Raw genomic sequence first — 12,969 nt, 5'->3', positions numbered from 1 at the left:
AATCTTGTAACTGAAAACTCAAAGCAAACTGCAAAAGTCTACGTGACAGGCACCGGAAGTGGAGGTAAACATGGCGAAAAGCAGACTGAGAATGTCATACTTTTAAACCTCCACTTAGCAGAGCTGATCAGCTTTATTATCTATCGGTATTCCTTATTTTTCATTTAACGAATCGCAACGTTCTTCAGTCTTAATATCTTAACAGTTGTACCATAGTTTAAATGAGTCTCGATTAATTTAGAGTTCTCGATATTTTCATCTTAATTATAAAATAAAACAATTGATCAAGATATTTATATTTTTACTATCTAGGCGTGTCAAATATCAGTAGTAAATATCATAAAATCCATTATCACAATAGTTAAATTTAGATTGTTGCTTCGAGGCTTAAATCAACGCTTCCGTTTGCCCATTGGCTTGTTGCCCACATTACGTTTAGTGGATAGGCGTGGCATTCTGGCTTGCTGTCGAAAAGCGAGCAGAAGGGAGCTAAGATCATCAAAATCCTTATTGTCATCCATCAGTTTGTAGAGCTGACCATCATGTTCCGTGCAGATACAATGATGTTCCTTCATAACACGTTCCTCAGCTTCAGTTAGAGTTATAATTAAGTTGCTTTTTGCAGATTCATGCTTTTCTTTGCACTCGGTACACTGACGTTTCATCTTGGACAATTTGCCCTCTTTAGGTCGGGGAGGGGCCAAACTGCAAGAGGTACAACCCGATTCACAGGGAACTGGCTCTTGCCCAAACTGTGAGTTCGTATACACAACCTTGGCGGGTGTCTTTTTGGGAACCTTCCTCAGCTTTCCTTTTGGTACTTTGCAAACACGTCGTATAACACTTGGCTTTAACAGCTTCTTAGCTCGGGCTCGAAGCTTTTGGCTCGTTGTCGGGGAACTGTCAGCAGTCTGTGGCTCTTGAGGATTCACCGGTGAATCTGGCATGGGCACATCTTGGCACTGCATTGAGATAATATAATTAAACAGGGCTTTAATCCATTTTCAGACGTCTACTTACGTTGGTATTTGAACTAGCCGCTTTCATGTTAAAAATATCTCAAAATTTCTAAAAAAAAAAAATGTATATAAAAACTATTATAAAATTAAAAAAAATTTGACTTGTTTCAGTTGACCTCAATGAGTAAACTGAAATTTTTTAATGTTTCAAACAAGCTTTAGCTCGACGGGTTAGTTATCAGAGCCTGCTTAGACTTTGAAAATAATAAATAAAAAAGTTTGCTGAATATACAAAATCTAAGAGTTTTCTTATCGTAACCTCAACCCAATATTTTCGCTTTTCTTTCAACTCGCTGTCCTCTATCTCTGCCCTTTCCCTGCACTTTTATTGGTTGACTTTCAGGCTCAGTTAACTTTTCCCGTGCTGTTTAACTTTGAGCTCGGGTAAAATGTTCTGCAGGCCAACTTATATTTCAATATATATCCGTATGGACTTCCACATAGAGTATCTTTAAGTATGGAGTAACCAAAAATCTGGAGAGAGCTAAACAACCAACGAGTAAAAACTAAACTAAATGCCAAGGAACGTGAGGGAAAAAAATGTTTTATGCTGTGCACGGTAAAAATTCACATAATTGCAGTTGGAATTCAACAAACAACAGCAAAGCGTAAATAGAAAGCACAAAGTCAACAGAAAAGTTCAAAAATAAACTGAAACAACTAAGACCGCGCTAGTTGAGAAACTAGTTCGACTACAAAATACCCTGCACAGTCCCTTAATGTTCAATAATTATATTAATTTTGTACTGTTAATATTTTAAATACTTCAAAGATTCAATTATTTTTATTTTAACAGTTGAGTTTTATTTTTTAATAATTATTCAAAGATAAATACTTTAAGATACATGTAAGGAATTTTTCAATAGAATAATTTAAAGTCAATATGAAAGAAAATGTAAATTTCCCTTATACATTTTTTGAAACATTTTTTTTTATATATTTATAGTGAAAGAAAATATGAAATGTAAATTTCCCTTATACATTTGTTGAAACTTTTTTTTTATGTATTTATAGTGAAAGTATTAAAAAAAATCCTTTTTCCAAAAATATTAAGTAATTTCGTTCTCCATTAAACATTCAGAATTTTTATTTGAAATTTGGATCCTTTAAAAACAAAAAAAGGATCTGTTGATATTGATCCAGAATATATATATATACTTAAACTCGAAGTTGCCTTCTGTTGCTTACATTTGCACAAAAGTATCTTATTCTTTCCTGACCATTTTCAATGGGCCCGTAGTATATAAATAGGAGAAAGGGAGAAAAATTCTTGCTGCATTTGGATGGGGCACTGGTGCAAGCTTAAAACCGTTAGTCAGACACACACACACTCATGCATGGTCAGAGAAAGAACCACAACATCACGAAGAAAGAAACAAGCAAACAAACAAACAAACAAATGGTCGCAATCGTCGCTAACCCTTAACCCGACTTCCACTTCAGGTGCGCCAAGTAATTGCAACTGAAACTGAAACTTGGCAAAGTTGCAAATAATAAAAATAAAGAAAAAAGAAATACTAAATAAAGAAAATAGAAACGAAACGAAACGAATTGCAACTAAAATTGAAGTAGCAGCAGCTATCAAGATACAGAATAAGGGAATAGAGTACACGGTGCGGATACGCAACACGGAATATAGAATATAGAACATAAAATACGGGATACGGGATACGGGAATGCAACGTCAGCAGCGCCAATGTCCACGACACATGGATACTTGCAACAAAAGCATTTCGATGCAGGTCACTGCGGCTAAATTAAAAGAAATCGAGCGGGTGGCACCTTGTGTTGCCATAGAGTTAACAATACCAGAGATAAAGGTGACCCGGACAACGGACAATGGACACCGGAACTTGCAACAGTAACTGCAACTGTAAGAGTAACAGTTTACGGTTAGAGCAACTGAGTTCGCGTCCTTCACGTCTGTTGTTGATTTTAATTAAAATCTTTAAGCTGCTGTTGATTATTAATTATAATGCAACGATAGCAGCTGCAAGTGATAACAAGGCTGCCACCGAGGGCGACCTGATTACATCGCTTATTGGATCACTGCATTTCTATACCTCCGTTCCCTCTTTAACCTTTAACCTCCTTCACCCACTGGTTACTCAATATGCAACCCATTACCTTGCAGATGATTAGTTCTGTAACAGAAGGTGTCCTTGATATCTATGAGGGATTCGAAAATAAATTTACAATTTTGCAAATTTAAAGTAACAGAAATATCTACTTTAAATAAAATCCTTAGAATTTCGTTGGACAATTGCAGAATATTAGAAAAATAATTAAACAATAAAATGTTGATATTTGTTTGCAATATCTATATTGTTTTCTTGTAGTATTTTTACATTAAAATTATTAATTTACAAAATGAAATTTACATGTATAAAAGCAAAGCAAATTTCAAATAATATTGATAAACTATATATTATATTATTAATAAATTATATAATTAGGAATTACTAAAATTATGCAATTCCTACAATTTGCAAAGCATTAGAAAAAATGAAAACAATCAAATTATGTCATATGGTATTTATTTGAATGGACTAAAATAAAGCAAGTATTATTATGGCAAATTTTCAAATTTCAATTTGGTAACTAACAATCCACGTTTTGACTGTGAGTCTGTGATTTTTTAAATCTTTTTGTGTACAATGTGAATGTATAATATGAATACGATAACAATAAACAATTATTTATTTCATAAAAATAAAAAAGGTAACTAATAAGCAAAACAAAAAAAATTATTTTCTTAATTTAGTTAAATATTGACTTTATATAACACAAAAATAGTTATTTATATTAACTTTAATTTTTATTAAGTTTTTTAATTCACTTAAATAGATTTTTTATTGAACTTATTCGATAAATTATTTTTTTCTAGGTTTGCTTTAAATAATCTCTAAAAAAATTCAACATAATCAAATACACTTTCGAATCGGGCCACACTTAAAAAATACAGGCACGAATACGAGTACTTAAATCGTTTGGAAAGACATGAAAATTGAATAAAGACACCCGGAGAAATTCAAGAATTGAATCCACCTCGGTTTGCTCTATTTGCAAATCCATTTAACAAATTATCAAACGGCATATTTGGCCAAATACCAGCTACTAGATACCAGATACACCTCCCCACCTCCTGCCATTGAGCAAAGTTCCTTTGAGTTGCGCTCGAATGCTGGAAATTTGAAGCTGGCGGCTTTTTCACTTGGACTTGAGGCCAACAACTGCATTTTGTGGCAATGGCCAAAAGCATCCCAATGCGAGGCAACACACAAAGTGTAAACGCACACACACACACACACACACAACAACTCTCTCTGTTGTTGTTGTGTCTTTTTTTTTTTCACTGCTATTTTGTTTGTTCAAAATTCTGATATATTCACGTTTTGGCTTTTTGGCCACAGTTCTTGCCGCTTTGGCAACCTTTTAACGAACGTTTTCGCCATTTGCAGCTTTTCGCCTGTGGCACACACACACACACACACACACACACACACAGTAGGCCGCTGAATACATATATATGTACTATACTACACTATATGTTGCTTTTCTTTTGCCTTTTCATGTGAATTCGTATCTCTTGATGCCTGTTTTCCCTCCTCTCCTCCTCCTCCTGCCCCTCTATGGGACAGTGTTTGTGTTTTCATAGTACTTGGTTATGGTAATCGAATTTCAAATTATTGCCATGAGCTATATTCATGTCTGACATGCAGAATGGACAGGACAACACAGGACACATTCACATGTCGAATTCTTTTTCTTTTCATACATTTTTGTATTTTTTTTATTTTTATTTGCAATGTTTTCTTTTCTAACGCGCCGTTTTCCGGTAGCCTCTGACGCTTTTCCTACTTGCCAGCGTGTCGAATTTTTCCTGCCTGTTTGTGTATTTTCATTATTTTTTTTTTTACGATTTTTCCAGCTTTTTGGGCAGTTTTCTCTCCATCTCTCGCCTTTCTCCTCTTTTTGCGGAAGATGAATTTGCTTCGGTTCGGGGAGTTTTTTATACTAGTTGTTACTCATGTTGCTGTTGTTGTTTGTGGTGGTATGTGTGCTTGTGTATTTAGAGGTTTTTTTGTATCCTTTTCTGTGTCCTTGTCCGTCCATGTTTCCATTGTCCATTGTTGTTTACATCCTGTTTTTGGCGCGTTTTGAATATTTTTGCGGCGCATGTTTTGTCATGCAATAATTTAATTGTCGGATTTGGCAGCTTAAAAGCGACACACACTCTCACACACACACTCCCACACACACACACACCACCACGCCCAACTACTGGTCAGTGAATTAGTGTAGGCGTGGCAGGTTGACTATTTGACCAGTTGTTGGTCTCGCCACTTGGCTTTATTTATTTATATATTTATGTTTATATTTGGCTTTGCATTGTTGCGTGTTTTTCTTTGACAAATTGCCTCAAAGCTCTTTTCAAGAGCTCCTTAAAGCACACTTTAGCTTTATTTGCATTTAAAATGTGTTTTTCTTTAATACATTGTGTGAAAGCTCTTTTTATCAACATTTAAAGAATTACTTGTACGTTATTTATTTTAATGCAAATATTTGAAATTTATGTATAACTTATTAATTTAAATTTATACTTATGTTTCTATTGGTTTTGGATTTTTGCATGAAAGCTGGCTTTGCAAAGCTGCTTAAAGCTCATTTCAAATAGCTTTTTATTCACTTTCGAATCTATCAGATTCAAGTTTCAAGTCTTTCATTAGCCCATTCCGAAAGCTGATTTCAATTATAGCCAATTAAGCGAAAAAGGACTCGCAAATAACAGCTAGAAAGTGAAGAAGAAGAAGGAATTACTGCACTTACATTGCAACATTAACGAAAGCCAAAAGATGCTACCAGCTGCAGACAATCAATACAAGTATTCTATCTCTCTCTCTCTCGCTGTCTCTCACTCTTCTCTCTTCCCTCTGTCTCTCTCTCTCTTTTGCTGTTCTAACCAAACTCTCGGTGTTTGCACCTTGACTGCGTTTTTAGTGCCTTCCGGCAACTCAAACGAGAAATAAAAGTTTTTATCCACTTTCGGCGAATTCTCCCCGCATTTTAATGCGCCAAATGTTAAAACAAACAAACAAATAAATTAGTGTTCAATCAGCGTAATTTCTTCAACTGCAGCAGGCTGGCAAGGGAGGCAGTCACACAGACTGCCACGCCCACCCCGACACTCCTCCGATTTTCCATTGTCTCCTTGGCTGACAAGCGATTTTGTTGCTGTTCGCTGTTAACTTGGCTCAATGGTTTCAATTGCATTGCACGACGCGTCGTTACAGGTGTAGGGCGGGGGGTGTGGCAAGGGGTGCGTCTTGTGCTGCCAATTGACTATCCAAAGTTTTAGCCCACTTGCATCCGTTAGTTGTAAGTAATTAAGGCTAGAAGCAGCAGACAAAAGGAGCTGAAAATGAAGCCTCGAAACAGACGAAATTTTTGGTAATTTGGTTAATTTGAATTTGAATGCAGATTTACCTTATAATGTGGTGGGAAGGGGCTTACACCTAGATAGCGAAATCTTTAGAAAATTAAGTTTAAATTATAAATGTAAAATATTTTAATCAGAAACAATTATTACTTTTAATTATGTCTGTAAAGCACAAAATTAGAGTTAATTTTTAAATACATATTTTTATGAAATTAGAATTTTGAATTTTTACTACAAATAACATATAAAAAAAACAATTTTAATCGATTAATAAAATATTTCTTGAAAATAAAATATTATCTGTATCCAATCTTGATAAACGATAAAGATCTCTTGCAAATATTTAACTTTTCTTACAAATTTGTTATAATTTATTATTTTTAACTTAATTTTTTTTTCACTCAACTCTTTATAACAATTCCTGATTTTAACAGCTCTTTAAAGTATGCAACAAAAAAAACATTAGAACTCATTCTGTATGCAACAAATAAATTAATACGAAAATTAAAATTTTCACATATTTCAATTTGTTTATAATATAATTAAATATATTAATTTTTTGCATTATAAAGTTAATTAATCGTACAAAACAAAAGAACTGTAATTACATTAAGCAGCTGTCAAAACTGGGAACACTTTTCAATTTGTGCTCATGCTACTGTTAGCATGTTTTCTCTGTAGAAAAGACACTCACAAATGTTAACTGAGCGCACTGCAAGCGAACCACTCAAGAGCAGGACAAATGTTACTCAAAATAGCGTAGCGTCGAACTTTGAGTAATTTTGTTAGTTGTTGATCTCTGATCTTTGCGTTGACTGAGTACATTTAGCAGCACATGTGCGTAGGCGTCTTGGCGCTCACTAAGAGAGAGTGTCAGAGAGGGAGAGAACGAGATATGAAGAGAGAGTTGCTGTCTGGCTGTTAACTGTGATCTTGTTGCGTCTGGAGGCTGACTCACACATTGCAATACATATGTAAATTCCCAAACAGATGTGTGTGTATGTATGTATGTGCTTGCATATAATCAACTGCGACGCCGACGGCGACGTCATCAGCGTCTCGTCTGGCCCGTGCCAGCAGTTTAGTTACTGGTTCTGTTATCGATTCTTTTTTTGGTATCTCTCTCTGTCTCCCGCTCTCTGTCTATCTCAGTAGTGCAAACTGGTTTGCTGTGGCTTTTGACTTTTTCACTCAACTCAAATTGATATGCAGGCGATCAGTTTGCCGGTCTCTTTGCAATCGAGTGTGTGCCGTCACCTAATGAAGATTCACATTTGAATCCCATTAGCAGCGTTTGCTTTGCCGTTAGCTTCCAATTAGAATGACAAGCTAGCTGCTCTGTTTTAAAAGGCGTAACCTAGACTCTCTTTACACTCTCGCGCACTCTCTTCGCTCTGGTTAAGTAGCCAATCCCTATGCGCCCGTTTTTTTTTTGCTCTACCTTTGCGACCTCCTTTTCCTTTTTCGGTTGCTCGCGCAAACAAACGCACAGATCGGCGACACACACACACAGACACAGGCACACACACAGACACAGACACAGATATAGGCACACCCTGAGAAAGCCTTGAACACGTTCTTGGAACAGGCACAAAAGGTGCAGCACAAAACGAGTTTCAATGGCTGCCGGTCAGCATTCGAGTGATTTACTTTTGTGCCCAACTTCAACAGCATCCAGCGATCAGCAGGCGAAACTTTAACTTTGCTTTTGTACTCCTTCTGCCTATCCCTCTTCCTCTCCTCTCTCTCAGCTTCGCTTTTTCATCTACATTCGAACTTCAGTTCGGTCAGCAGCTGAAGCTAAGACATCGACTGAGACGTACACTGAGAAAAAAGAAACCCATGGAAGTTAATCTATTTACACTTTGATTTCAGTTCTTTCCCACTGTAGAATTCTTTTGTTCACTTGCATTTAAATCTTTGTTTTAATGTGGATAAAATAATATTATAACATGAAATAACGTGTCTTTTAACTATAGAGGCATATAGAATAAATATAAGCATTAGCTACTAAATTAAAAACAAAAATATTACATACTTTATATATCATTCATTCAAAAATCAAACATAATTGCCAAAAATTAATAATACTCGTATTATATTCCAGCATAAAAATATGTGAAGAAATGATTTAGGGAAGTAACATTTTTTAGTATCCATCGATGTGCTCGCTAGCACCTAGTATCGATTGGTAATATTAAATTATATATAAATAATATTTAACATAAACATTGTTACCAATTATTTATAAAAAAAAACATTCTTTTTATATATTAAGTTGAATAATAATATGAATTAAGTTTAAAATAAATATGATTTAACGTTTTTTCACTTTTGTTTACTATATTCACATTAATTTTGCCATTTAAGTATGTTATTAGTTTAATAAAAAAATTGCATAGTTAATTTTAAGAACTATGAGATTTAGAAAATACAACGCATTTTTTTATCAGTGTAGACTGAGACGCAGACTGAGACGTCGGCGTCTGCGCAACTTTTGATTTTGCCTGAAACCGGTTTGCCACCTCAGTTTTAGTTCCAGTATCCGTCTCGAGTCTCGAGTCTTGAGTCTCTGCGGAGTCTGTGTGTATCTTTGTGCTTGTATATGTATGTATCTACAACTGACCCCCTGAACAACCCACAACAACGCGCAACATCACAACTAACAACGGCGACACAACCGACAAATTTGTACTAAATGATCAACTCAAGTGTTTGTTTTGTGGGCGTTTTGTGTAGCCAAGATCTTTCTGGGGAAATCCTTATGTGTGGTATGAAACTCGATATCGTTGATAACAACGCACACTTGTTTATGGCGAGTAATTTTTAAGTGTTTCCCAAGGGAAATATTACAAATCGAAAATATACTTAAAAAAACAAATTAATCAATAAAACGCATTTTATTGGAATTTATGTTTACATATATTATATATTTCCTAAATTGTGAAAACCAACTGATAACAATATTTGTTTTATTTTAACTTGTTATAAGAACCATAAGAAAATAGAGTAAAATAATTTATTTTTTTGCAAAATAAAATGTATACTTTTTCAGAAAGTTGACTAAGAATTTAGCTGAAACAAACCAGTTAAAAGCCAGTATTTCCGGAAACATTTGGCAATTGTTGCTAGTTGAGAATATGATCTTGAAATCGATGTCTTGACTGCTTGTCTCCTGGCCAAACAGCTTCCCATAAGAACGTGTGTGTGTGTGTGTGTGTGTGTGTGAGTGTGTGCATTGAAAACTTTTGGGTCGCTTCATTGTACTCCACTTTCAATGTGTGCTTTGTGCTTTCATGGCATGTGCCCAACAACAAAAGTGGGATAACTAAAAATTGTCTGCTCTCTTATTTTTTCTTCGATTTTGCATAATGAATGAGTGCAGAGGTGGTTGTGTCTGTGTGTGTGTGTGTGTGTGAGTGAGTGTGTGTGCATTGTAATGTCAGGCAAGCTGCATGCGAGCTTTGCCGCATAGAAAATAACAAGACAAATAAACCTTTCACTTGCCCTCGAGCAGCAGTCGCCGTCGCAGTCGCCGTTGCAGTCGCCGTCGCCGTCGCTGCGCAGCTTCCATGTGGTCTGCCACAACGAACTCCAATTTCCAAACGTTTTTTATAAATAGCGCAGACGCTCACACACACATACATATAAGCATGCAATCATGTATATAAAAAAAAACTTCTAATAATAATAATTATAATCACACATAAAACACAAGAAACTCTCCAAGCAACAACAAGAACAGCAACAACAACAACAGCATTGCGGGGGCGTTCGATCTCTTCGCTCTCACTTGACTTTGCTGCCGCTCTCTTTGTATTTTATTTCGCCTGCTTTCACACTATGCTCTTGTTGTTGTTGCTGCTCTTTGTATCGCGTGTGGTTTTATTTTTTCTGTTCTGTATCTCAATATCTTTAAGATATCTTGTTGTTGCTTTTCTAATCCATTTACATTCACTTGTATATAACATAAATGAGTGTGTAGATACTTTTTACGACTTTCCTTCTATGGGTTGTTCTCTGTGGGGGTGTAAAAGAAGCCGAAGCCGAAGCCAAATTTATGACATACAAATGTCAAAATTTAAATGCACTAAAACACCCAAAACAAATGGTGCTTTCAGTTTTCAGCTTTTTGAGCTATTTTTGGGGCGCATACACTTCCATAGATATAAATATTTATTTATTTACATACAGTTAAGAAATTTATTTTTTTGACTAAACTGAAAATTTACATTTTTAAATGACCTTTTCGTTAATTTGTCTCTTCTTAAACCAATTTAAAATAACATTTAATAGCATTTATAGTGCTTAAGTATTTTTAAGAATAGAACTGTTATATTTAAATATTTTATTTTAGTAAGCAACTCACTTATATTATTTTTAAAACTAAAATACATATTCTTGAATTTTTTCAAATCAGTTACTATGGTTCCTAGAACAACAAAAAATATACTTATTAAGATTTTAATTCAATAAAACTGTCTTTTATATTTTATATATATATTTTTTATAAAAATCTAAATAGTATGCTATCATCATCCTATTTTTTGAATAAAATGTATGTTTTCTGGTTTTTCGTATGATAATTATATTTATTATGTTGTTTAGTACAAATTAAAAAAATAAATTAATGAGATACATTGAGCTTTTTTTAAAAATAAAACACAATCATGTTAAATGTTTATTTTGTAAAAACAATTACTTGACCAACTGTGCGTAATTATGAGTCGATTTTAATGTGCATTTTGTGCAGGTCGTTTGAAAATATTAAATGAAAATATTAAACCAATTTGAAGGTGACTTTGAGAAATTTTGAAATTTTGACTATGCTTGTGTGGAATATAAAATAAATAAAATAAAAAAAATATAATAATATATTAACTTAATAAACCAAATAAAAGATATAAGTATTAGTTATCATTTTTCCCAGCTAAGGCTTAATTTTTACTCAGAGTTCTTTTCCTAATATTCCTGCTGTGCACTTTGGACTATTTAACCCTTAGTGAATTGCCAAGTCAGCTACTTTTAACCCCATATACTCAAACACTCAACCCCTTGCAAGTTGCAAGCCAAAAGCAAAAGCACTCAAACCATATTTCAGCGCTCAAATGTAAAAATGCTCAAAACGCGCTCTCAATTAAACAGACGCTCTCTTGCTTCGCTGGCTGGCTGTCTCGCTTGCTCACGCAACAGCAAAAAGAACTCCAGCAAAATAAACCAATAAGAGCAACAGCCGACACTGACTCAGTGCAGACTGAAAGCAACAACAACAGCCGCTGCCAGCATGGAGAGAGCGCAAGAGAGTGTGTCTGCTCATTTGCTGCCTCTGTTGGCTGTTGGCTGCTTGGCTGCTTTAGGCTGCTGATTGGAATTTTTGGTGCATAACAGCGGCATAACAGCAAGCGAACAGAAGTAAAAACAACACCGAGCAAGGCGGACGTGTGTGGCGCATTTTGTTGATAAATATTTAGAAATTTCTGTGTGTGAGATCTAACGGCAAAACAACAAACGCTGTTATCATATTATTTATACTAACAAATATCGTACAGAAGGCATAAATTGTAAAATTAAATAAATCGTGCAGAGTTGCCTTGCCCGCAAAATTTAAACAAAATAAGTGTTAAAAAAGTATTCAAAACTAAAAACAAAAAACGAAATTCAGTTAAAACAATTCAAAATAAGCATAAATTATGCAACATTGTTAACAAGTTGAAGAAGCAGCAACATTCTTTGAAAATCGCGCGCGTTTCAATAACAGCAACAACGACAACAGCAGCAGCAACAACAACAAACAGCTGTCAACAAAAATATTTCGTGTTTTTTTATCAACTTGCTTCGTTGTTGTTTTTGTTGCCTGTCAATTTTTGACATCTGCTCTCCTCCTCACTCACGTGTCGCTGTCGCTGTCAGTGTGTGTGTGTGTGTGCTTGTCACTTTATCAGTGTGCGTGTGTCGCTTCAGTCTCGTCTTTAGTGTCAGTTTGTCAGTTTGTCGGTTTGTCAGTGAAGAATATAACGAAAACCAAAAGTTCGAGTGCTCTGTATTAAAGTGTTGAAGCTTTTACCGGCATTTTAATGACGTCACGTCAAGACGCAGCAGCAGCAGCTATAACAACAACAACAAAGGCAGCCGCGCAATAACAGCAAAAGCAGCGACCACAACAACAACTGCAAAGTCAGCAAAGTCAAGAGAAAAAAAAAAATAATATCAAGCGCGTCTTTTTTCGTCAGTTGCCAATACGTCTTCTTCTTCGTGCGCTTCTTCTGCTCTCTCAGCTGTGCGCGTGCAAACAAATAACGCAAAAGAAGTTGAAAATTACACCAATAACAACAACAACGACAACAACAAATACAGCTTCAGCTACGTGTGAGACTTGTGTATGTGTAACAACAAACAAAACAAGGCAAATAAACAAAAGCAGCCTCAACAACAACAACAACAAACAGAGCGCCCTCTCATCAGCTGTAGCACAAGGTGTTTATCTAGTTATAAGGTTATTTTTTCCTGTTA

General features: G+C 35.1%; 2 protein-coding genes across 10 annotated transcripts in view; one reads left to right on the top strand and one right to left on the bottom strand.

Annotated features, from left to right (window-relative positions):
* Positions 1-280: 280 nt before the first annotated feature.
* Positions 281-1,114, bottom strand: LOC117785254. Its single transcript, XM_034623183.1, has 2 exons — positions 1,021-1,114; positions 281-962 (listed from the first exon to the last, which is right to left on the bottom strand). Exons 1-2 carry the CDS (start codon positions 1,045-1,047, stop codon positions 393-395), a joined length of 597 nt encoding a protein of 198 aa, XP_034479074.1. The 5' UTR covers positions 1,048-1,114; the 3' UTR covers positions 281-392.
* Positions 1,115-11,846: 10,732 nt separating this feature from the next.
* LOC117783102 (protein muscleblind) overlaps positions 11,847-12,969 on the top strand; it is a 126,345-nt gene continuing 125,222 nt past the window's right edge. For 6 of the 9 annotated variants that reach the window (XM_034620300.1, XM_034620298.1, XM_034620297.1 and 3 more), the window contains exon 1: positions 11,847-12,933. The gene's annotated coding sequence lies outside the window, so the exon portion shown is untranslated. The remainder of the gene's footprint in view (positions 12,934-12,969) is intronic. The other 3 variants (XM_034620301.1, XM_034620302.1, XM_034620303.1) reach the window with 2 other exon arrangements.

Source organism: Drosophila innubila (assembly GCF_004354385.1).
Source record: "Drosophila innubila isolate TH190305 chromosome 2R unlocalized genomic scaffold, UK_Dinn_1.0 1_C_2R, whole genome shotgun sequence".
Lineage (NCBI taxonomy): Eukaryota > Metazoa > Arthropoda > Insecta > Diptera > Drosophilidae > Drosophila > Drosophila innubila.
Note: the sequence above shows the minus strand (reverse complement) of the source record. Positions and strands in the feature narration are given on the sequence as shown.